Here is a 24,149-nt window from a genome sequence, read left to right on the forward strand (position 1 = left end):
CATTGGCTACAAGGCCCGCCCTTCTCACCGGTACGGAAGTGACATACTGGAGTCAGGCCTCGAGGCCTGGCGGCCATCTTGGGGCCCTGCACCCTTACACGTGCGGAGGCGATAGTGCCTTAATCACGTGGCCTAGTAAGCCCTATCATGGGAAGGGGGCGAGGTTTCAGCCTCCAGGGACTTCCGGGCTCCGGGGACTTTTACCTATACTCAAATCTCCGCTGGACCCACATTTTATTTTGTTCTCCAGCAAAGGTAGATCAGAGGTGCTCCAAGTGTTCCAGGGACGAGGAGATCAAGAGCCCTACCCTGGCGGCTTGGAGGATTCCCTGGCTGGAGGGGAGGAGGGATTGAGTAACAGACTTCTGGGCTTTTAAAAGCATTTGGGGTTGCTGTCATGCATCCTCGCTAGCTCCTTTAGGTGTCCTGCTCCCCAGCTTTAGTACGTCTCAGGCTCCCTTATTTTTGAGGATCACCTACTCTCCCTCCTTACATCCCTTGCTCCCCTGAGTGGGTAATTCTTTTTGGTGACCAAGACGTGGTGTTGGCCCTGTATGAGCCAGGGATGGAAAGCTGGCCCCGTAAGTTTAAAGACCCATAAAAGGGCAACAGCATTGGCTGGAGGAAAGCCTGAGACAAAGCGTATCCCTTGTGTGAGGCCCCTTAAGGAACACCACCACTATGTATCTCCAAAGGATCCTTTATTGACCAGAGCAGGACCGTGGCATTTATATATATAAAAAAAGTTTGAAGACCTGGCAGGCAGTAATCCTGTAGCCCGCCCACCACCCTCAGCACAGATTTTCCTAGCCACCGCCCACATACATGGAAGGGGGTCACTGCCCCACGCAGGTCGCAAAGGCCATACTCCCCTGCAGAGGGAAAAAGGGGCTTTTCCACGGCTACCCCCTGAACATCAGAAATCAACAAGTATTCTCTCAAAGAAAAAAAAAATACAGAAATCAATTAAAACATTTAAATATGAAAAACCAAAGGGAATTGGGTAGGGAGAGGCAAAAGGAAAGGACACTGGAGTTTCTTGGGAAAGAAGGGTCTCTCCCATGTCCCCTGCCCATTAACGAATGGGCTTGAGGCCTGGGATACGAGGCTCACACAGTGAGTTTGCAGTGACACAGCTCCTTGTAGATCTGCCGACGAAGTTTGGGCATGTCCTGCTGGGTGAAGCTGAATGGCTGAGACAGGGCCAGGTGCTTGCAGTACTAGATGTTAACAAAGGAGGCCATGAGAACCACCTACTGAGCATCTCCCAAGGTCAGGACCTGTGCTACACATTTCATATGAGGTATGTCTCATTCAATCTATCAGAGAACGGGCCCATTTCACAATCAGAAGGAGCCAAGGTTCCATAGCCTGGGGCTCAAAAAAATTTTCACTCTAAATCCCATGTTCGTATTTGGTACATGAAATACTTCATGTTAAGAAAAAGAAAACACTTTGCAATGGGGACCTGGAGGCAGGCATAGCATAGCCAGACACCATGCACCAGACCATGTGGCATGGGGAAGTTGAGAGAGGAGTAATGAAACCAGAATTTTCTGCATTCTGACACATGAGGTTACTATTACTCCCTGCTCCACAAGTGGCTGTGAGCCAAATGAGGGATGTAGAATAGCCTCCCATCTCCCTCCCAACTCTTGAATCCAACTGACATCTGCTTACCTGCAACACAAAGGCGCCACAATCACTGTCATTGTTCTGCCTGGCCACGTTCTAGAGACGAGAAAGAAGGCAGGCCCTTTACCTGGAGACTGCTAGGGATGTGGCTTCAACTTCTTCCTCCTACCATTATGCCCACCACCAACCCCATACCCCCTCCCTCTAAAAACTTACCATTTTAAAGTAACCTTTCCAACCTTGGTGGAAATCCAGCCGGTCTTTTTTCACTGCCTCTGCCTGTAGATACTTGGCAATATGCTATACAGATGGAGGAAAGGAGCAAGTGAATTAATGGTGTGGAGGTCGTAGGCACTAAGCCCAGGTTGCTTCTCAAAGACCTCAAACCTACCCTTCTGCCTGGAATGCCTTGCCACTGGACCTCCTCCCCTGTTCTACCCATTTTTCCCCTTCCCTCACTAACCTTAGGGCAGCGGCGGTTTAGAGTGCGCTGCGAGTCAAAATAGGTGATGGTGCGTCGCCTCACATCAACAGAGATGAGGGACCAATGCACCTCCAGGTGGATGGGGATTAGCAGTAGCTCCTTATTGAAGATGTCCACCTGAGGAGGCAGTGTCAGAAGTCAGGTAAGACAGCACGAGTTCTACGTACTGCCCTGAGGTTCTAAAGAATGAAAGAGCAGGTAAAAAGCCAGGCAGGCAAGCACAACACCCAGCCCACCCCAGTACTGAGGCAAATCTCAACATCTGGATGTCTAGATTCTTGGCATAAGGGAGGAAGACAAAACAGAGAAGAACTGGTGTTAGAACAAACACTCGGCAGCCCAGGATGTGCCAGGTACTTCTCACATATTAAAGGTACAAGTGCATAGTAGCTAAGCACCCAAGGCCAGGATTTGGAGCCAGACTGCCAGGGTTCAAATTCAGCTCCGCCATTTACTACCTTATGACCACGGGCAAGCTACTCAGTAACTCTCTAACCTCAGCTCCCTTATCTGTAGGAGGGTGAAAATAACAGCACCTACCTCACCCAATGTTATAAGGATTAACTAGTTAACATCCATAAAGCACTAAGAGCAATGCATGGCACCTAGCAAACGTTCAGTGAACACTCATGACAATCCTTTGAGGGTGTTCCCATATTCAATCTAACAATGATTTAACTGCAGCTTGAAAAAGGAAAGTAACGTGCCCAACATCATAGAACAAATGGCAGAGGAGGGACTCAAATACAGGTATTAAAAAAAGCCAAGTCCTTTTCACTCTGTCACCCCGCCTCCACTGAGAGGCAGGCCTGCCAGACCCTGAGGGCACAGCTCTTGAACCCAAGGGCAGAAATTAAGAAATGCTAGAGCCGATGGCCCTGCATTACTGTAGAAATTTCCTGCCCTTTGAAGGGGAGGGCAGGAAACCAAATGAAGGGCTCAGAAGAACTTTTTCCCTCATCACGAAACCTTCTCTTCCCCTATTTTCCCCAGTAATTTAGGCCAAAAACCTAGTTATCATCCTTTTTATTCCTATCTTTTCTTCATTCCCCACATCCAATCTGTCAGAAAGACCTACTGGTTCTACCTGCAAAACTTATGCTATATAATATTACTTCGATTTCTACCTTTACCACGCTGGCCTCAATTTCTCATTTGGACTTCTATGCTACTCTCCTGTTAATCTGCCTGCTTCCACTCTTGTTCCCCTTTCAACCTATCACTGAAATGAGAGTTCAAAACATGAGGCACCTCACACAGCATACTTAAAACTCTTCAATGGCTTCTCAGTACATGAAGAATAAAATCTACCCTACCCTTCATTACATATCTACTATCTGACCAAATTTTGTATCACTTTCCCTTTGCTCAATCTGTTCCAACCACACAGGCCATGCACACAGTACCTCTGTTCCTCAAATGTTCTTTTTTACTTCGTGTCCCACGTACTTGCTGTTCCCTTTGCCTAGAACACTCTTCCTGCAAATCTACACATGGCTGGCTCATCATTCAGATCACCCAGTATAAAGTACCCACTTCCCACGCTATTACATTACTCTGTTTTAATTTGTTCACAGTATTTATCGCTAGCTGAAACTTAACTTGCTTATTTATTCTTATCCTATAAAGGCAAGAAATTTGCCTTATTTCAGTGTCTTTAGTGTCCAGAATGGTACTTAGCACAGAGAAAACATTTAATAAGTACTTGGAAGACTGAATGAACAAGGTTAAGGAAAGAGCTCATAAAAACAGAACTCTAAAGGCAAGGTGTTAACACAAGTAGATATACATTCATAACTCACATTTTTGGTCCACCTTTTCACCCCATCATAACCCTTGGTACGAAGTTTATCATAGAAGAAACTGTTGAAGAAATGCACCTGTACCAATGATTTAAAAAAAAAAAACAAAAAACGCTGGATGGAATTAAAAGGCTCAAGCCCTCCAAGTCTCCCCTCCATTTCATTATAGCTATAAGAACTGCTTTCAATAACCTGCACTCCAATTTATTGAGGGTAAAAACCCCCCCAAAAATACAAGACTTGTTTTTAAATGTATCTTAGAGCTTCCCATCCCAGTCTGTGCAGTTAGCCATAGGGGGAAAATACTAAAGAGTGGGGGAAAGAAATAGAATTGTTAAGTTCAGGACCAAGATTACAGATATGAATTTAACAGATAACCTTCTCCTACCTCTTCCCAGAAATGGGAGAGAAGAAAGGGACTAAAAAGCTGCTTAGAAGTGTGGAAATTCTCCTGGGGACTGAAGTACCTGGTTAAGCCTACCTTTTCAGGGACTGTGTCCATGACCAGGTCTCCATACATGTTCATCACCTGGAAAGAAGATGGAAGGCGACTTGCCATGGAGGGTGTGAATGGGTACAGAGATCCCCCTGAAGAGGGCCCCAGACTCCCTGCTCCCTGAATCTCCTCTTGGGCCATTTTGTCTCCACCTCACCTGGTCATTGAGCCAGTTCTGTCCATACAAGGTCCCCAAGTCGTCCATGGTCAGCACATGCCGCTTATAGGCCACTCGGAAGCCCCTCACCATGGCATTGCCTGGCATCCGCTGGTATGACTGGATCAGCTGTAGCACCAGGCCCTTCCTGAGTAGGCCAAGGGTGGAGTCACACAACAGACAAGGGGGCTAGGGCACACAGGAATACCTTCTATTGCCTAGGATAGGAATCTAAACTAACCCTCCTGCCTTTTTTAGGTCATGGGTCCTTTTGAGGACCTGTTAAAGGCCTACTCCTCAGAAAGAAGCACATGAATACTCAGATGTACACAGTATTTCAGGATCCCAGGTAAAGACCTTCCCAGTTGGCTACAAGGACTTGGCACCTGGCCTGCAGATTATCCCACTTTAGTTCTACTTCCTCCTTTTCTTCAAGTACATCCCTGTGGCAGAAAAGGAGCGGCATTCTCTCCCCGTCCTCTAAGACCCAGCCCTCTTCTAAAGGGCATCTCCTTCATGCCTCACCTGGAAGGCGTAGAAAACTCCTGCTGGAAAATGTCCTCCAATTTCTCTACTACCTCATCAGCGCTGAGAGGGATGAGGCTGCCGTAAGTTTGAAGGAATTCATCTAAGATGCCTGAATGGAGGAGGGACAGAGGGGTAGGTAAGACCCCCAGACTCTGATCTAGGAGTCCGCTGAGGGAGAGAGACTAGGTCCTCAATGTTCCTTACTCTGCACGCAGGTCACATGCTCTTCCCGCAGGGGGCTGTGCTGGCCAGTTTTCTCCCCAGGCCGCTCTGCCTCTTCTGTAGTGCCCAAATCTGAGCCCTGAAAAAGCTCCTGGGCCACATGGTCCCCGATGCTGCACACGTTGCTGATGAGGATGCTGGCATCAGGGGGTGCCAGACTTCGCTCCCCTTCTGGCCCAGGTGGTCCCCCAAAGCCATTGGGCAGAGTACAAGAGAGGAGGCCTATAGAACAGAAGAACAGGATGAGGATGAAAAACTGACTCAGACCAAAGGACAATGGGAAGATCAATATAAACTCTAAGGAACGGAGACCCTAAAGCATGAGATAAGCATGTCTAAAAGGTAATAAAGGGATAGGAAGAGTTACTAGAGTTGACCCTTGAAAATGCAGAGGATAGTGACACACCTCCCTCACACATGTAACCCTTAACTACCCCCAAAATTCAGCTGCCCCTCAGTATCCATGGGGGATTGGTTCCAGGATCCCTGTGGACACCAAAATCCGTGTATGCTCAAACCCCTTACATAAAAAGGTAGAGAACAACACATACAGTCAGGCTTTTGCATCTGTGGATTCCTAACTGTGGATTAAAAATAGTCTTCAATTTACAATTGGTTAAATCTGCAGGCACAAAACCTACAGATATGGAGGGCCAACTCCAGATGTCAGTGGTCCTACACAGTTCAAACCTGTGTTAAGGGTCAACTGTACTCACAGGAGAAAAGAAAAAACAGAGTCAGAGAAGATGCATGTAGCAGAGTACCTGGCATATAGCAAAGGCTCAATAAATAATTAACAAAGGGACAAAGAGCCTAAAATTGTTTAGTGTGGTTCTGCAAAAGAAAAATATTCTGAATGAGAATGCCACACACAACCATACAGGTGACAAACACTCTGCTACTCAGGGATCCCATCCCACCACTCTGAGAACGGCGCCCCCCAGAGATGCACACGCAAGGGCGCTTATCTTCAATGGCTCAATGAAGAGGGATTTCAGGTGGACAAGGCTGACTTTTCTGAACCATGTCTTCCTTCCTCATCCATGCACAGAACAAATACCTACTTAAGGATTCTGTATCCCAGCCCTGACCACCTCCCCTGACTGACTTCCTGTTCAAAATGGGGCTTAAGACATTTCACAGCTATTTTGGGTACTGTCGCCCCACCCCTGCCCCCACAACTCCACCATTCTACTTTCCTTAGGCCCAGTTCTCATCATAACAAGAAGGTCCTGGTCTTCCAGAATCTTAGCCCTTCCCCCGCTTCCTCCACCCTATTCCCACCTTACCCGAGTCAGGGTCCAGAGGAGACTTTGGAGTCCACCTTAATCCATCTTCCTCCATAGGGGGCCCAGAGGGCACTGGTGAAGACCCTCTCACCCCATCCTCAGCCATGAGAGCACCCAGCAGACCCAGCCGAGGGGGGGGTGGCCCCCGGGGGGAGTCAAAACGACAGCAGGGGGATGGCACCTGTGGTGTCGCACCCCCTTCTTGGGGTGAAAGATGGTTCTTGGGGTGTGCAAGGCTCCTCCGCCGACCCCGGTGGCGCCCCCAAAGCTTCCAGTGGAATGTCAGCGAGGTGCTTTTTGAGTAGAGCAGCATCCGGAAGGCTCTCATAGCTCTGCGGCGGCGCTGTGAGCAGGTTTTTCGATGGGTAGAGCGAGGAGGGCGAGGCCGCTGGGTGGTTCCCAGCTGACCCCATCTCGGGGGCAGCCTCCAAGCTGCCACTTCCTCTTCCTCATCTTCATCCTCCTCCTCTTCCTCCTCTTCACTAGCTGAGGCATCAAAAGAAGGCCGAGGGACAGGGAGGCGTCTGGATGGCACTGTGGTCCCTGACCCAGGATCTGGCCCAAACCCTCCACCTGATTTGAGTCGGGGTTTGGGGGGAGGGGGCCAACGAAGACGCTCCCGCCTAGGGCTTGAGTAAGCTGGGGCTATGCCAGGTCCTGAAGGGTCAGGCCCCCAAGGCCTCGTTCCTTGTATAGTCTCTTTCATCTTTCAGTAGCCTGTAAAACAAAGGCGTGTCAGAATCCAAATATCAGGTACCCCAGATCCTGCCTCTCTTCCTCAGCGTGCCTCTTCTGGAATCAAATACAAATAAACTAGGATTCAGAGAGATGCAAAAAGGAAAGAGAGAAAAACCCCACAAACTTCAGATCTTCCTGGTTAAAAGAGTCCACAAGGGAACCTTTGGCATCTTGCCATCATCTCTCCCCTACCCAGATGGAGGCAAGAGAGACTGGCTAAGCAGCAGGCCTTAGGGATCTTATCTGTCAGATTCCCTGGTCAAACCCAGTATTTTCAGGCTCTGCTTCTCTATTTTAATACCACCACGAGTGTACTTATTGAGAGCCAAATAAGGGATATGGCTCAGCACGGGAATCCTGACATGATACAGAGGTACATGAGGGCAACACAATGTCCACAGGGAAACCGAAGTCTACAGTGGGAAAAGTTATCTACCACCCTGCAATGAATTGGGGAAGAGGGGGCATGCTCACATCGTTTCAGGAGGAAATAGGGACTTCAGAGCTATGGTTCAGGTAGTAGAATCTAATGAAGAGGGAAGAATTTTAAAGGAAACTGAAGGAGAACCGAATCGGTGCTTAAGCAACCGGATCAAGGCGCTGGGAACGAACTGAGCCACCCGAGTCAACTGGCCCAGCCCCCTCTCCTGATCTGTCCCCGGGGGACCAGAATGCGTCCCAGCACCGGTACAGTCCTACAGGCTCAGACGGCTCGGAGCGCGAGGGCCGTAAGAAGCCCCTTCGAGGGCCTCCTGGGCCCTGGTTAGGAGGGAATGATGTCCAGGAATGGGAGAGGCCGGGGCAGGGCTGGGGGGGAGGGGAAGGGGCGTCCTCACCGGGAGCGGTGAAGCCGGACTGACGGGCCCGAGGGCGGGCGTCGCCGGCCTCAGGCTTCCCGGCTCATCTGTCCGGTGACGGCGGCGGCCCCGCCACTCCTGCTGTCTTCAGGCGCAGCCGTCTCAATTCAGGATTCCAACGCTCCTGGGCCGCGCCGCTGAGCCGCCCCGCCGCGGCCGCCTCTTGCTCTGCTTCCACCTCCACCACCTCCCCCTCCTCCTCCTGTTTCCCCTCCCGCGAGCCCCAGGCCCACCGGCGGTGGCGGCGCACGAATACTACGTCACGCTCGGCGAACAGCGCCGGCGCGGCCACCACGCGCCTAGTCCCGCCTACTCCCGAAAGTAGACGCCGCGGGGATCGTCCCGCCCCCCGAGCCCCACGCAGGGCTGCGCCTACGCACCCTCGCTGACCTGGACTTGCGCGCGGCGACCCCACCACACGCCCTTTTGCGCCTGCGTGTCTCATGGTCGTTCACGCCCAGCTGCACGGCTCTCGCAGTTCGGAGCGCCGCGGCCTGATATCCTCTGTGTAGTAGGGTGCACCAGGGCAGTGCCTGGAGGGCAGGAGATCCCGGTAGGGGGACGGGGCTGAGACCAGGCAGTGGGGGAAATGGACCCGAGGTATCATTTATTCTCTTTTATTTAACTTTAAGCAGGGCTTGAGCAGAAAGATGGGCTCAGGAGTGCATCAGGACGAACATCAGGCCGTACGGTTCCTCCAAGACTCCCCGGCGACCTGTCTCAGCCCAGAGGGGCTTAGAGTGGCCTGCCACGCCAGGGGAATGCAGAGCATGAAAGGCAAAACTGGGGACCCAAAGAGTAATGTGGACATGAGGATGAGGCCTTTTGAGGGGTGAAGAGACAGTGGGTTCCTCGAGGGAGGTGTGGCATACGGAACCAGGAGTTTTCCTGAGTGTAGGGAAGCTTTGTGGACTTGTGCCAACTGACAGGATGATTCTTTCAAACTGCCGCTAGATGGTGGTGCTGTTCTGGAAGCATTCCAGTGGGACCCGAAGCAGGTCTAGACAATGCCTGGCATTTTCTCTTCACTCCTCCACAGCCCCGAGAATTTGGGGCTAGACGGGAGAGAAAAGCAAGATATTCTATATCCTTAATATTCATGAAATCGAAGTCAAAGGGTTGGGGGCAAAAGGGGAAAAGGGAGGAACAGACAGTCATGAGTTGTCAAGCTCAGGGTTCCAGTTAAACCCAGAAGAAGCCTCTGTTCCTTCTCATTCCCTGTCCTTTGTCTGGTCAGCTTTTGGCTGTCTCCCATATGTACCCACCCTGGTCTTCCAAACCCAGAACCACCTTTATAAACACAGTCACAGTCTCACAAACCCCAGGAAAGTTCCATGTGGAGAAAGGCTAAGTTTCGCCCTTGCTCGGGGGATTATGACACTCAGAATATCCCCTTGGTGTAAATGGAAGACACCTGAGGAAAAACAGGAAATAGATGTTCAGTGAAGCTCAGTCCTGTAAGTACTCTGCTGTGTTGCGCTCCCCTAGCTCAACCTTTTTTTTCTGCTTCCTGTAAGGACCTAGATATTCCATCTTTCATTCCTTAAATGCACGCCTATCTACATCCAGGCTTCCAGCCCCTAGTCAGAGCTCTCCCACCGCTACCCCGAGGTCAGAGATGTCCTGCGCTTCTCACGTCCACCGTCCACCCCCCACCCCCCATGCTCCACAGAGCCGTTACCTGCACTGTAGCAGCTATTGTAAGCCCAGTCTGGGTTGGAGGGCATACTTCGTATACACCGGAATAGAGTCTCCTGCCTTCCCTGGCCCTCCCGAGACACCACCTGACCCATGGTGAAAGTCACGTCATGAAACAGGACCTGGCAGGGAAGGGAGGAGATGTTGAAGAAAACAGCATGGTAGAGCTCAGCTCTGGGAGGCCTCAGGAGCCCTGACAAGGAAACTGAGGAACGAAGGAGGGTCTTCTCAGTGCACAAACAGAAGGTTGAACACCCTCAGTTTTCGGGTATAAGGCTTTCAAAGAACAGACCTTCAGGCCCCTATGTGAGGCTTAGTGTTTGTTTGGGGTTACCTGGCTGTACAGCAGATAAACTCCAGCATCCCAGACTCGAACAACATATCCTTGGGCCTCCAGACCTCTCCCACGCTTAAGAGCTGGTTGCCACATCACCTCTGTCACATCAGAGTCCTCTGGAGGTGAGGAGTGTGGCAGTCAGGATTTCTGAGCATTCTAACTTTTCACCTTTAAGATTCTCTTGGGCCCTGGTGCCATCCCCAAAGTTCCCAGATCTTGCCCTTCCCCGAAAGCCGTTTTAAAATAGTGCTCACCCTTGGAGGTAATGTTAATGGGAACAAGGTGCAGAATTGAGTGCTTCTCTGAGGAAAGAAGGAGGAAACCTCAGCAATGCTCAGCCCCCCCCCCCCCCCCACCTGCCCTGTTGCCAGCCCTCCACTCTCACCCTGACTTGGGGTAACAACCTCCAAGTCATCAGGCTGCTTGGTCACCTCCCACCCCTCTGCACCCTGAAGGCCTCACTCTTCTGATTACGGGGGAGCACTGCTCTCCTTCTCCGGGATCTCTCCCCGTCCTCCAGGGCTTCCAGGCTATCAGGCCTCTGCTCATGGAAAAAGTCAGGGTTAGGCTAAGATGCAAGGGTCCCAGACAGCCTTTCCTCCCAGCCCTCCCTCCGCCCCAGGAATGCCTCACACCTCTCATACACCTTTCCCCAGCAACCTGAGTCTTGGTGCTGGCTGTCCTCCAGGATCGAGAAGCATTAATCTTTAACAATTTCCTTTCCTGGAATGGCTGCTCCCTGACCTCCAAACCCGGGACCCTGTCTGGCACCCACTAGAAACTTCGCAGGAGACTGGAACCGAGAGTGCCAGAGACGACCCTGCCACCACTCTTTCTCTCCCAGACACCCTTCTCCCCTCACTCACCTGCTCCCGGAGGCTCAGCCATGAATACCCTTCCCCATTTCCAAAGGGCCTTCCAGTCCTCTGCAGCCGGGTCACCTCTCTCCTTAGGATTTGCAGCTCTGTTTGTTGGGTCAGCAGAGCCATAGCACAAGCCACAGCCCCCAGAGCTGCCCCCCAACTCAACCAGAGGGCAACTGAGAGTGCCGGCTCCCGGACCCGGTCCCCCATGTCTCCCAGTGGCCCTTTGGGGGTTAGAAAGGAAGGCGATGGGGCTGGCATGAGCTGGGGACCCTGCCAACAGCTGTGGCCTCAGGAGTGGATGGCAAAGAGGTGGCAGAGAGGGTGGGGGTGCAGGCAGTGGTGCAGAAGGGAAGGAGGGCGTTACGCAAGGGAGAAATAAAAAGGAACTTGAGAATAAAAAGGAGGGAGGAGGAAAGCAAGCTAGGGACACTGTTGGTGCTCCTGGCACTTCTCTGTGGGGCCAGTGTTGTCTTAAGACCCTCCACCCTCCTCCAGCCTCAGGAGAATTTGGTGCCAGTCTCTCTAGGAAGCACAGGGCTGCCAGTGACACCCAGGAGGAGCGGCCAAAGCACAGGAACCCTGGGGCGGCCCCAAAAGCGGGGGAGGGAAGGTTGGCTGGCTATGGGGCGTGGTGCCAGGAGCGAGGATGAAGGGGCAAGTCGGGTAGTGTTGAGGGTCAAGGGATGAGGATGGAAAACCGTCGGGCCCAGGCCTGGGGGAGATCTCTGGGGAAGTGCGCCAGGGGTGATGAAGGTAGGAAAGGAGGGGAGAGGGCCGGTGGGCAGAGCCAGGGTCTCCGAAGCAAGAAATTGGCTGAGTTCTGGGGTTAAGGCCAGGCTGGGTGTGTTGGAATAAGGCCTGCACTGCTCCCTGTGCTGAACTTGGCAAATAGGACTTCCTGTTTCCCGAGAGGAGCTCTTACATAAGGCTCTGGATGAAGACAGAAAAAGACAGGCCCCCCTGCCCCCCCGCCCCGCTCCACAAGCACCCTACTGCTGTGGGATTCCTCCCCTGTACCCTAAGGTTGAGGTTCCCATGTTCCTGAGCCCCGATGTCCTGCTTACTGACCCTGAAACCCCCTTGAGGCCTGCTCCCACCCCACATCCCAGCCAGGGCGTTGTGCCAGCACCTGCTGAATGTCCCAAGGCTGCCAAGAGGAAGGGACCTGTGTTCTCCCGGCCAGGGATTCCCCTCAGGAGGAAGCCCGCTCCCTAGGTAAATGAGGCCGCTTCTGCTGGACCTTGGGCAGAGGATTGGTTCTTTCTTCTTGGCAGGCTGCCTTTCCAGTCTCCGTTCCTGCCTTGGGGGCTGGAGGCACGCGGGCCCTCGCTCCCAAGCCTGTGCGCTGCCCTGGGAGTCCAGGGGTCCTGTACCCACTCCCCGATGCCCAGACCCTGCTTCCCAGGGCGCTTGGCTACCCTGAGGAGGTCCCCTGAACCCCAAATAAAAAAGAGCAATCATGACTTAACTCTCTTTAATTTTCAGTTATCTACATTTTGTCACAATAATAATAAAAATAATATCTGTTTTAAAAATCCACAGGGAATTATCAGGAAAGGAGCTTGTGTTGGTCTCTTAGCCCTCACACTCGGGAACTCCTGCCCTAGTCCCAGTCTCTCTGGTATCCAGCCCCTCCTAGTGCCTGCAAGGGGTACTGGGGACCCATTCTCACCCAGAGTGTAGTAAACACAGTGTCCCAGAGGGCTGTGGCCAGCGTGGGGAGTCAGGACATAAATGGGGCATCAAAGATCAGGGGTTCAGGAGCTGGTGAGGTGGAAAACCACAGTTGGGGGGAGGAGCTGTCAGAGATGAATGGGAGTATTTATGTGGCGCGGAGAACACGTGAAGAAGCCCTGGCAGCCTGCCCAGGGACAGGCAGGTCTGAGGGGAGGAGCAGCCTGGGGTGGGGCAGAGGGGACTGGGGTGCTCAGAGAGTTGTGGGGAATCAGCGGCCTGGGAGAACCATTGTGAGGCCAGGGCCCCTCAGTGAACTTGGAAGAGTCCAAAGTAGGTAAGGAAGGGGGCAGCCTTGAGATTGGCCCAGGGGAGGGTGCGGATCCGTAAGGAGGACCCTGGCCTCAGAGGCAACAGCCCAGACACCTGGCAGAAACGGAGCTGGGACCCAGGGGAGCTCGCAGCGGTGGCAGAGAACTCTTCCAGGCATCGCAGGGCCAGCGTGTCATCCACTAGCAAGTCCAGCTTCAGGTAGACAGCCTTTCCCTCATCAAAGTGCACCTGGGGGGCAGGGAGAGGGTGGCGGAGTCCAGGCCACGGCTTGCCCTCATCTCAATTTCACATTTCCTTGAAGACCCAAAGATCCTCTCCAGCCCAAACCCCAGGCGCCTCCTCCCTGCCCGCTAAACCAAACCCTTCTCCCTCAGCTTCTGCTTCACCCATGGTGCCAGGTGGGGCTTACCTGACAGTACAGGTAGTAGAGCCCAGCCCGGGTGACTATAAATCCCCCGCTCTGGCGGTCATAGCGCAGTGGGTTGGAGCTGTTGATTTTGGCCTCCTCCCAGCCACTCACCGTCCCGTCCACACCTGAACGTGGATGTTCAAAGATAGGGGAAAGTCCCTTCACAGGACTTTCGCACATTCCCTAGACACTCATTTAGTTTACAGACCTGTAGGGCCCACCTTACCCAGAAGATATCTAAATGGCCCAGGACAAGGGAGGATCCATAGCCTTCGGAGCCCACAGTGTAATGGGAAGTTATGTGAAGACATCTGACATATGTGATGCGAACCATACACAGCAAATTGTCACCAGCCACTTCTGGGGAGAAGAGTAGGACTGAAGGAGAAGTAAGGGGGCTTTTATATTTTGTGTCTACAGCAATTGTCTCCTTTACTTTCAGAATGTATACATACGTTAATCACACATTACTTGGGTTATTAAAATAAAAAAATAAAATGATACCCAAATGTCCATCAACTGATGGACAATTCCAACTGATGGAGAATTCTCCTTATCAGGAAATATGTTCATACAATGGCACATTATTCTGCCTTTAAAAGAAATGCCACAAACTGAAAACATTATGTTAAGGCCTTTCAGTCATAATGACAACATAGTATATGATTTCTAGGAAATGTCCAAATAAACAGAGACAGACAGACAGCAGATTAGTGGTTGCTTAGAGCTAGGAGGAGGGAGGGGTCGGAGAAATAGGGGATAATGGTTAAAGGGTACAGAGTTTCTTTTTGAGAAGATGAAAATGTTCTAAAATTACTGTAGTGATGGCTGCACAACTGTGTGAATATACTAAAAATCATTCAATGGGATACTATAAGTAGGCGAACTGCATGGTATGTAAGAACAGCTCTATCTCAATAAAGCCGTTACAAAAAAAAACCAAAAAAACAAAACCCTAGAGCTAGGATAATAGGAAATTGCAAAGAAGATAAATAATAAAATGAGAGAACAGGACCTCAAGTGGCTTCCCAGGTCCTCCCCAGCCACCCCACCCCTCTCCTTTCTAATCTCTCACACTCCTCCCATTCACAAGGCTCCACCCACTCTGGCCTGCCTTCTGTTCCTGCTGAGAACCGAGTTCTGTGTCCCGCGCAGGGCTTGGTATTGTTTTCCCCTTTTCTCAGAACACTGCCCTGCCTGGCATCTCCTGTCAGTCAGGTCTCAGCTCGTCTGAGAGGCCTTCCCAGGCCACCTAGTTTAAAATAGAGACATCCAGCCCTGGGCAGGTGGCTCAGCGGGTTGGAGCGTAGCCCCACACAGCAAAGGTTACAGATTCCATTCCTGGTCGGGGCAGATACCTGTTTTGGGTTTGATCCTCAACCCTCAATTGCGCATAAAGGAGGTAACCAATCGATATTTCTTCTCTTTCTCCCCCCCCCCCCACCTTTTCTCTTTCTCTGAAATTGATAAAGCATATCCTCAGGTGCAGATTTATAAAAATAAACAAACAAATAAATAAAATAAACTAATCAGACCCAGCCCTGCCTCCATTAATCTCTTCACCGTATCACTCTGTTTCTTAGCATAGCAGTCATCAACATGGGAACTTATCTGGTTTATTTCTGTACATGATAGTTTGGAGTCTGAGTCCCAAAAGGGGGCAAGGACAATGGTCCCACTCACCACTGTCTACTTGCACCTGGACCTTGGCCTGCTCTGAGTGGGTGCCTAGCAAACCCTGGGGGGAAGACTGAGGGAAGGAGGTGAACATGGCCAACAGCTCTCTGTTGGGGTCCACAGGCCACTCTCCTGGACCTCACTGGCTGGTCTCTACAGACTCAGCGGCTGCCTTCCTCAATCCCCCATCCTCTGCCAGCCCTGGGCCCCATCCTTACTACTCTGTCAAGGAAAATGTAATGCTTTCTGGGCATTTTCATCCTCACCTATGGGTTACCAAGGCCTTTACCCTGCAGGCCAGACTCTGATCCAGTCGCCAGCCCCGCCCCAGTCTCCAGCCCCGCCCCTTCTCAATAGCCCCAGGGACCTCAAACTCATCTTGACCAAAACTGAGCTTGCCCCCCGCACTCCCCAAACTTGCTTTACTGTCTGTATTCCACATTTGGCTTCTGATTCTACCTCCCACCACGTACCATGCCCCCCTCTCCTTCACCAACTTTATTTACCCATCATACCAGTTCCTAGCAACCTTGCCACCCATGTCCCTTCCAGTCTGGCCCTGCCACTTCTAACTGAGAGTCTTCTCAGCCTCTTCTCTCTGACTCCCTGTTTCCAGCCGTGTTTGCTCACACGGACCATGTCCAGTATACAAGCCTACTCTTGCTGGGTCCAGATCCCAGCTCTACCACTTGGTATCATCACGACCTCAAACAAGTAACCTCCATCTATAAAATGATCAGAGTATCTTCCTGTTAGGACTGAAATTGTACACTCACTACATGTGAGGTAAGATTCGTGTAGTGTTCCTTATCACTGAAAGGACTGAACTTTTCCTTGATCCACCTCCTCCTCTACCTACTAGCCCATTTCTCTATTCCTTTTACAAAGAAACTTCTGGAAAGGATTGTCACTGTCCCCAATTCCTATTTCAGATTTTCTCATAACCCAGTCCATGCTGACCTCCATCCTAATATATGCCTCAGAAACTACCCTTGTCAAGGTCACCAGTTGACTTTTAATATTAGCAAACTCAGCAGTCATTTCTCCGTTCTCATCTCATGTGACCTGTCAGCTGCATGCAACACAGACAGCCACATCCTTCTTGAAACTGTGTCTTATCTTATGTTCCATGACACTACCCTCCCTGAGCTTCTTCCCCTCCCTCTGGCCACTTCTGTCTCTGGTGGGTTCGCGTCCTGTGCTCCGTTTCTAGATGCCTGAGAGCCTCAGGGCCTCACTCGTGGGGCCCTTCTTTCCCCTGGCGATTCATCCAGTCCTATAACTTTAAACGCCAACTGCACGGCGATGCTGCCTGACTTTATTAGTCCTGACCTAGCCTGCACTTGACTACCATGTCCAGCCATCTATTTGTGGAGCTCACTTTTTATTATCACCTATCCACTTGTTTATTATTAGATCTCAAATTTAGTTATTAATTTACACACCTCCTAATCTATTTCTTCCCTGGTTAACCCTATTTTAGCAAATGGCATAATTATTCCCAAAGGTGCCCAACTTAAAAATCTAAAAGTCATTTATGATTCCTCCCTTTCCCTTATCCTACATATCCTACCCACAAGCAAGCCCTGTCTTTAAGCCACATGGTATATCTACCTGCTTCTCTCAGTCTTAGTTGCCAACCACCTAGACCAAGTCACCCTCATGTCTTGCCTCCTGGCCTGTCACATGGAAGGGCATTCCAGGTCAGAGAACAGTATGGGCAAAATCCAGAAGAGGCACATTGGTGGGGAAGGGGGGTCAGCCCAACAAGCGTGGAGAATGCATGAGGATGTGCAGGGAAAAGAGGTTGGGACCACGGCAGCCTGTGAGCCAAGCAGAGGAGCAATGGAATCATGAAAATGAGGCTTGGGAGGCTTCGCTTGGCAACACAGATAGGACAGAGTAGAGGGTAGGAGACTCTAGAATGGGGAAAGGATTAGAGACTGGGTTTCAGGTTCTCGTGTCACGGTGCTGAGGTGGTGGGTAGGGTAGGGATGGAAAAGAAGAGCAGAGAGCAGGAGCATTTTGAGAAAAATTATCAAAGCATGAAGACTCATAGTATATGAAGGAAAAAGAAGAAAAAACTCAAAGGTGCTTCTTGAAGGAGAGTGAGGGCTGAAGGAGAAGCCGGGCTGGTGGTTTGGCGAGGGAATCTGCCCAGGTTCTGAGTGGGGAAGGGGTCTTCCTGGGGTCCCATGCCTGCGTCACAGAGAAAGCCCAAGTTTGGGAGCTCAGAGAACTGAACCCTGAGGACTTTCCCGGACTGGCTTCTAAGGTTCCAAGGCTGAAGGCAGGGACGAGGGTGGTCAAGGTTCTGAGGGGCCCCCTTTCCAGGAGGCCAGCACCGTGGGGGGCAGGGAAAAGCTCGGAGGCGGGGAGGGGTCTCACCCACCCGCTTGTGCGCCATCCTGTCCGAGCTGGGGGTGAACTGTAAAACAGGAAAGGGTCTGTGAGACCTGCCCTGCCCCGCTGCCGCCCCCCTCCCCTGTACGGCTCGCCGAACACCCACCTTCATAGTGGGCTGCAATCACTCTGCGAGCCCGTGTTTTCCGGTCTCTAGGTGCTAAAAGTCAAGGAAAAACGGATGGGTCAAGCAGGCTACTACATGTCTGGGGGACCAGGAACTACTCCCCCAGCCTCCATGCTCTCTGAGATCCCTGGCTTCCTGATTCTTGTCCTCACTCCTGGCCTCAGAACCTCAGGCCTTATCTTCCTACATAAGTAGAGTGACTATAATTTATCATCCAACCTGGGATGATTCCGAGAGAAAAAGAGGTGTCATTAATCACACTGAGCCCTGACAGTTATGGCTCAGTGGGTTGGGCATCAGCCCACAAACCGAAAGGTCACCAGTTCAATTCCTGGTCAGGGCACAGGACTGTGTGGCAGGCCACGCCCTCAGTTGGGGACTAGTGAAAGGCAATGGATTGATGTTTCTTTCTCCCTCTCTTTCTCCCTCACTCCCTCTCTCTCTAAAAAGAAATAAAATTTTAACAATTATAATAATAATCACACTGAGTTAACAGGTGTAAGCCAGGACAGTCCCTCACAAACCTGGATATATGGTCACATGGTTGTTCCATTCATAAGTTTCTTTGCCTATTGGGGCCCAGGTCTCTGACTCTCCTACCTTGCCTACATCATAACTCTGACCCCACCCCCTTTATTCTGTGTCTCAGTTTCTCTTTCCATAAGCGAGGATAATGTTTTTTGTCTTCCCACTTCAGGGGGCTATTATGATAAACAAAAGCAATAATGAATCCAGAAGCCACCATAGACCAGCCACTATGATTGTCCCTAAGACTGGGATAAAGGGATGCTCACCACTTCTGCGACGCCGAATCATTTGTCTCAGGAAAGGCACGGGATCCTGGCTCTCCTCTGCCTGGGGGCTCAGTTCCTAGGGGAATTAAGGGCAGGGCTAAATCAGAGTCTCCCCAGGGATTCCCAGAAACAGAAAATGAGACCAACAGGGGCCATTAGGAGAGCCACAGATAGGCACAGAGGTCTTAGGGGACAGAGCCCCCAGCCAAGTGTGGCTGAGGCCAAGCTCCTGGGGTCAGGTCTCAGCCAGCAACCCTCCCAGAGGCCAGCCCCCCTTCCCCACCGCAGAGCCAGCACAGACCCTGCCTGCACGCAATTGGCACATTGCACACACGCCCACACCCTGTCAGAATGCACCGTGGGTACACACCCTGCACATACAACCAGCATCCCTCTTCCTCAGCAGGCTACCATAGCTCACGTTCCCACTTCACCCTCAGCCAATAACACTTGGTACTCAGGTGACACAGACCTCTTACACACAGTTGTCACCCTCTGCCTCTCACCCACGAATGGCTGACACAGCCAGGCACTCTCTGCATCCTCAGCTCTCCCACGCTTCCCATGCCCAGCAGCCTGCAATCAGCATCCACACCAACTCACCAGGGGGTCCTGGTCCTCTTCTGCCACCAGTTCCCGCTGGGAAGGCTCCTGCTGGGAAGGAGGTAGCGTCACCCTGTCTTTCTCCACCTGACATCTCACCCTCCACCCATCTTCCTGGCCCCTTGCCCTCAATCCACCCAGCCTCATCGGCTGCTCGGTAGACTTGGCTCCTAATCTACCCAGGGAGGGGTGTGCAGCAGGGCCTCACCTGGGCAGACCACGATGCCCGGCTCCCCAGGCTGACCACGGCCAGCAGGAGGCCAAGGCAGGCCAGCACCAGGCCCAGGCCCAGCATGAGTGGGGCCAGCAGGGCGGTGCCCGGCTCCCCCCTGCGCCCCCTCTGCCTCTGGCTCCGACGGGCAGCCATGGGGGCGGGGGCTGTGCCTGCCTCACCGCCCCCCCATCCCGAGACCCGAGGGATCGGGGGAGGGGGAGCCGGCGGGCGGATCGGGCTGGGGAGAGGGAGGGGCAAGGGAAACCAGGCGGGAGGGCGGGGATGAGGACAGGAAGCCGGACACTGTTTGTGTGATTAAACTCAGAGCCCTTGGAGCGCTAGTGCGGGCCTCCGGATATCAGCGCAGAGCCGTTCCCTGCGAAGAGGCACACACCGCCTGGGCGTGTAAACGCAGTGGCGAGCTTTACGTGTGCAGCCGAGGGCTTTCCACGCAGACGGCCAGATAGAGGGAGTGAAGGCAGAAATAACAGAAACTCTACCCAGGTTCGTGTGCGGGTGGTCAGGCTGCGAGGTGCGAGACCTCTGCCAACTCCCGCGATCTAGTCCTGGCCCAGCAGAACGATTAATTAGGGCTCCCCCACCAACGTAAACTAGACAGTGTGTGGCTAGGCTTATTATTCCCTCAGTCAACATGGTGAGGGCCAAAGCACATTTGGATTTTATCAGCTGCCCCTAAAGACAGCACTTTCCTGCCAGTAACTGGGAAGGAGCCCGAGGACGTCATTGACATGGGTCGTGTTTTCAATTCTTTCAGCAAATCAATTGGTAGTTAATTTCACCTTCAGCGTCCTGCAGTTTGATGGGTTAAACTTCTCTAAGAAGGCCAGATTCCTCTTCACCGCCGCCCCTCTAAGCTCCAGGCAGTGTGTTCTCCAAAAGCACTTACCTGGAAGCAGGAGGGCCCCTTCCGCTAACAATGGGGCTGACCTGAGCTCAAGCTGGAGCTACACGAGCTTTGTAAATGAAGTTAGCAAAAGCTGAACACCCCCTCCCCCGCTCTTTTTTTTTTTTTTTGCCAGGCGACACTTGTAAACAGCAAGGCCTCACAAGTTCATTTAACCTGTGCTGTTAACATCTGCACATTTGCAGAAAGTGAACACAGTTCTGTTGTAAGATAGAGAATGAAACAATAGAGTAAAGCAATGGTTCTGAGTAAGTGTAGGGGAGCCTCCTGCCCTGTGCCTTTGCTCAGCCCTGCCCTCTCCCCTCTACACTCCTTTCTTGCTGGTTCCCTTTCTGTTCTGGAAACTGCTGAACTGCCTTTCTGCGGTAGGGCCTCCAAAACCTGTTATTCCCCTCACTTGGAACACTCGGGCCACCCCCCCACCCCCTGCCTCCGGCGAAGTCACTTTTGAGAGTTTTTTTTTTTTTAAGATTTTATTTTTAGAGAAGGGAAGGGAGGGAGAGAGAGGGAAACATCAATGTGTGGTTTCATCTCATGCAACCCCCACTGGGGACCTGGCCTGCAATCCAGGCATTTGTCCTGACTGGGAATCGAACCAGCGACCCTTTAGTTCGCTGGCTGGTGCTCAATCCATTGAGCCACACCAGCCAGGGCTCATTTTTTTTTTTTTTTTTTAATTGATTTTAGAGGGAAATGGAGAGAGAGAAACGTCGCTTTGTTGCTCCACTTCTCCATGCAGTCATTGGTTGCTACCATCCCCGCAACCTTGGCACATCGTTGGGAGGACGCTCCATCCCCAGGTTAGCATCCTGGGGAGCTAACCCGCCAGGGCTGGATCAACTTTGCTAATTAGGCTCTTAACTGCCGTCTTTCTTTCTCTATTCTGGTATCCTTTCTTTCTTAGTTATCGCAACTGATAATGATCTATTTGGCTACTATCTACCCAACTACGCTGTAAAATATAAAATTACATATTTCTTGATTTATGTGCTTATTGTCTGTCTCTAGAATGTAAACTCTATCATGACATTATTTATTACTATATTGTCAGAACCTTGTCAAATCTTGGCTCCCCAAATAGCACTAGAACAGCCCGTTGATAAGACAAAGTTTATTACTTATCCCTTAACAGTCTGACAACGCCTCACAGGGAGATGGGCAAGGCCACATTTATGGAGACTTTGAAGTCTGGTTTAAGACAGGTCTTTCCATTACTATGCTATACACCTAAAACTAATACAAAGTAATACGGAATATAAACTCTAATTGAAAAAAAAAGACAGGTCTTTCCATTCTAGGATAGGAGTGGGTGTTGTTTGGGGTTGCTTAACGGTCACAGCATAGTCATTTAGAATGAACATAAAAAGATGAAGATTTTGAGGTGAGAGGTTCAGTCTTATGGTGCGAACTGTCAGTTGATGCTGTCTGTTGAGGAGCTGGTGGGATCTTTCAGGAAGTTCTGGAATGAGCAATAAAGTTAGTTTTCGACATTCATCTTAAACGTAAAAGCTTCAGAATAATAGTTACGCCCGTGAAGACAGTGCCACAGCCATGTTAACGTAGCCGTAACTTGTGTGAGCTTACACAGGTTTCAGTTCTCAGCCTGCCGCAGAGCCTGGCACACAACAGGCATTCAGCAAACACTAGTTGATTGAACTGAAAGCTCCAAGGGGACAGGGACTAATATGTCTTTTCCTATTTATACTCCATGCCTAGTGCAGTGTCTGGAGAACAGGGAACATTCAGTAAATATTTCTTTTTCTTTTCCTTACAAATCCACTTTTATTTAACTGGTTTTCAATACATTTAAATCCTTGAGGGGTATAGCATTACACGGATTCCATGTCCAATGGCCTTGGCAGGAAGGTTGCTTCGGAATTTGGCACAAACCACCACTGTTTCCTTGGGCACGAGTTCCCTTCCCCCAGGTCACTCTGGTTTTGTTCCATTTGTCACCGGGAGTCACCGTGTTTTTCTTTTCCTTGTGCACATAAGCACATCTCTTGCCCAGACAGAATTCAGTTTCATCTCGACAATAAACACCTTACATTTTCAGAAGAGCTGTGTGCTCCCTCTAGTTCTGGACACCCTGCTTACAGCCAGCAAAAATGGCCTTGAAACGCAGTCTTTCAGACGTACTTGTCGTTTTAGGAGTCCTGCTCCCTCCCGGCAGGCCGCCTCAGGCTCCTGGATGGCGCAAAGAGCTCATTAAATATTTCTTAAATGAGTGAATGGATGGATGGATGGATGGATGGATGGACAAATGGGTTCTAATGGTTGACATTTAATATAGGGAAAAAGAAGACACACAGGAGACGGTGGTGAAAAGCCCAGAAGGAATTGTGGTCATTTTCAGGATCTATATAACTTAATGATTTAAATCTAACTTAACTCCAAACTTGTGACTTTTCTTTTTCCCTTGATAGAGGGGTTTCTTTGTCATTATTCTGTGATTAATAGAAATTGCAAAAATAAATAAAATCTTTAAAAAAGAGAATCAAATGAGTACGCACTTTTTCCCATCCATCGCACCAACTCCTAGATGACAGAATGGAAAAACGCCTGCACAGTCTTGAAAGAGAAGAATTTCTACCTCGAATTCTCTATCTAGTACAACTATGCCAAAGTGGAAGGGCACGTTAAAGACATGTTCTGACGTACAAAGGTGGCCTACACATACCGTCTCCTAGAAAAGGGAGGATACATTCCAGAAAATATAGGAACAAACCAGAAAGAAGTCAAACTAATATACAGGAAACAGTAGCTCTCACTCAGGAGACCAGTGAACGGAGGTGTCAGGATGACAACCGTGAAGCGAGCTGAGGGAGTAAAGAGTTCTAACTGGGGGAGGAGGAAAATGGGGCTTGTAATTCATAAATGGTATGAATGATAACTTGAAAAAAATGAAGGTATAAGTAAAGAGTACAAGAAGAAAGAAGAGCAATTTGAATCTCTAGGAAAATTCCAAAACCGAAGAAGTAACTCCTGATTTAAATGAAAGTGAAGGTAGTCTACGACATGATTGTACTTAATTGATACAGTATCAATTAATGACCTTAATGTTTGAAACATTCTCCTATCTGGATGGTAGGACCGAGTACACAGAAAAGAAATTGTAACCCTGCCCATAGTTTCGCCTGACCTTGACCAATCCTCAATTTGTCATCGTGATGTAAGTACTAGTCACTGGGTTTCACCTTTTAAAATCAATCTGTAGAGAAATCCTGAGGATTTGGTTGTGGTTGCAGAAGAGAATGTAAATACTCAAAATCTTTGTAGATGTGAGGCTGAGGAAAGGGTACATGTGGAAATGTGGAGAAAAAGAGGCGTTACAAACTGGCCTCTCTCCCCAGAGATGCTGACAAAACTACACAGAACAATAGAGGTTTACTTACATAACCCAAATAATGAATATAAAAACAAAAATACTTATATAAATAGTCACCGTTGGGAAGAGAGGAAGAGGAAGTGAGTTAAATGCCTCATGTTTTATATTGGAAAGCCAATGTTCACTAAAGCTGATACATAAAGGAATAGAAGTACGAGCATTTTAACTAGGATTTTGGAAGTAATTTCCAGAACTGAAAACAGAAACAGTTAAAAGGGGGTTGCCTCTAGGCTGTGGGGCTGGGGTGGGGAGGGTGGAACAGGATGGGAAGGGGTGAGGTACTGGTGTTTTTCCTCATAATCTCCTCTGTTCTGCTTGATGTGTTATCAAGTGGGTGCAGCATTCTAGTTGCGTTGGGTGGGGGGTGGGGGGTGGCGGGGGGGGGGGGAGGTTTGCAAAGCAGGAAGCCTTGCTGAGGAGAGGGAAAATCCTTACCCACCTAGGCCTGGCCTGCGGTCACATTTGCTAATGGAAAAAAAACAGGGATTGGACC

At 50.5% G+C, this 24,149-nt stretch overlaps 3 protein-coding genes and 1 pseudogene across 8 annotated transcripts; all 4 read right to left on the minus strand.

Moving 5' to 3' along the window:
• Positions 1–670: 670 nt before the first annotated feature.
• On the minus strand, positions 671–8,399 carry SENP3 (SUMO specific peptidase 3). Of its 2 annotated transcripts, XM_054575726.1 has the most exons (11): positions 8,188–8,399; positions 6,614–7,330; positions 5,307–5,546; positions 5,100–5,211; positions 4,575–4,722; positions 4,403–4,450; positions 3,922–3,999; positions 2,099–2,236; positions 1,852–1,935; positions 1,681–1,731; positions 671–1,220 (listed from the first exon to the last, which is right to left on the minus strand). In XM_054575726.1, the coding sequence occupies exons 2-11, from the start codon at positions 7,317–7,319 to the stop codon at positions 1,110–1,112; spliced, it is 1,716 nt and encodes a 571-aa protein (XP_054431701.1). In that variant the 5' UTR covers positions 7,320–7,330; positions 8,188–8,399; the 3' UTR covers positions 671–1,109. The 2 variants fall into 2 exon arrangements, with proteins under 2 accessions (XP_054431701.1, XP_054431702.1); XM_054575727.1 differs by lacking the exon at positions 4,403–4,450.
• Positions 8,400–8,845: 446 nt separating this feature from the next.
• Positions 8,846–11,591, minus strand: TNFSF13 (TNF superfamily member 13). 4 transcript variants are annotated; one of them, XM_054575729.1, is made up of 7 exons: positions 11,110–11,591; positions 10,706–10,784; positions 10,498–10,545; positions 10,241–10,359; positions 9,890–10,028; positions 9,529–9,622; positions 8,846–9,263 (listed from the first exon to the last, which is right to left on the minus strand). In XM_054575729.1, exons 1-7 carry the CDS (start codon positions 11,365–11,367, stop codon positions 9,209–9,211), a joined length of 792 nt encoding a protein of 263 aa, XP_054431704.1. In that variant the 5' UTR covers positions 11,368–11,591; the 3' UTR covers positions 8,846–9,208. The 4 variants fall into 4 exon arrangements, with proteins under 4 accessions (XP_054431704.1, XP_054431706.1, XP_054431705.1 ...); XM_054575731.1 differs by lacking the exon at positions 10,498–10,545; XM_054575730.1 differs by having other exon boundaries at positions 8,846–9,622.
• A 990-nt stretch (positions 11,592–12,581) lies between these two features.
• TNFSF12 (TNF superfamily member 12) lies at positions 12,582–19,593 on the minus strand. Of its 2 annotated transcripts, none has more exons than XM_054575735.1 (7): positions 19,338–19,593; positions 19,130–19,177; positions 18,527–18,602; positions 17,712–17,765; positions 17,595–17,630; positions 13,526–13,650; positions 12,582–13,344 (listed from the first exon to the last, which is right to left on the minus strand). In XM_054575735.1, the coding sequence occupies exons 1-7, from the start codon at positions 19,494–19,496 to the stop codon at positions 13,093–13,095; spliced, it is 750 nt and encodes a 249-aa protein (XP_054431710.1). In that variant the 5' UTR covers positions 19,497–19,593; the 3' UTR covers positions 12,582–13,092. The 2 variants fall into 2 exon arrangements, with proteins under 2 accessions (XP_054431710.1, XP_054431709.1); XM_054575734.1 differs by having other exon boundaries at positions 19,130–19,180.
• A 2,481-nt stretch (positions 19,594–22,074) lies between these two features.
• Positions 22,075–22,795, minus strand: LOC129072249 (60S ribosomal protein L35a-like; annotated as a pseudogene).
• Positions 22,796–24,149: the final 1,354 nt, after the last annotated feature.

The sequence above is a fragment of the Pteronotus mesoamericanus genome, unplaced genomic scaffold (genome assembly GCF_021234165.1).
Source record: "Pteronotus mesoamericanus isolate MK-2021 breed Mesoamerican mustached bat unplaced genomic scaffold, CSHL_Meso_final contig_317, whole genome shotgun sequence".
Classification (NCBI taxonomy): Eukaryota; Metazoa; Chordata; class Mammalia; order Chiroptera; family Mormoopidae; genus Pteronotus; species Pteronotus mesoamericanus.

Coding starts and splice junctions, on each gene's coding strand:
- SENP3 (XM_054575726.1), bottom strand. CDS start 7,319: ATGAAAGAGACTATACAAGGAACGAGGCCTTGGGGGCCTGACCCTTCA. Junction 5,212..5,306: donor GCATGTGACCTGCGTGCAGA/GTAAGGAACATT, acceptor TCCTCCATTCAG/GCATCTTAGATGAATTCCTT. Junction 1,221..1,680: donor GTGGCGCCTTTGTGTTGCAG/GTAAGCAGATGT, acceptor GTTAACATCTAG/TACTGCAAGCACCTGGCCCT.
- TNFSF13 (XM_054575729.1), bottom strand. CDS start 11,367: ATGCCAGCCCCATCGCCTTCCTTTCTAACCCCCAAAGGGCCACTGGGA. Junction 10,029..10,240: donor TTTATCTGCTGTACAGCCAG/GTAACCCCAAAC, acceptor CTTCCCTGCCAG/GTCCTGTTTCATGACGTGAC. Junction 9,623..9,889: donor CAATAGCTGCTACAGTGCAG/GTAACGGCTCTG, acceptor GTTTTTCCTCAG/GTGTCTTCCATTTACACCAA.
- TNFSF12 (XM_054575734.1), bottom strand. CDS start 19,496: ATGGCTGCCCGTCGGAGCCAGAGGCAGAGGGGGCGCAGGGGGGAGCCG. Junction 18,603..19,129: donor AAGAGGACCAGGACCCCCTG/GTGAGTTGGTGT, acceptor TAATTCCCCTAG/GAACTGAGCCCCCAGGCAGA. Junction 13,651..17,594: donor ACAGGATGGCGCACAAGCGG/GTGGGTGAGACC, acceptor ATCCACGTTCAG/GTGTGGACGGGACGGTGAGT.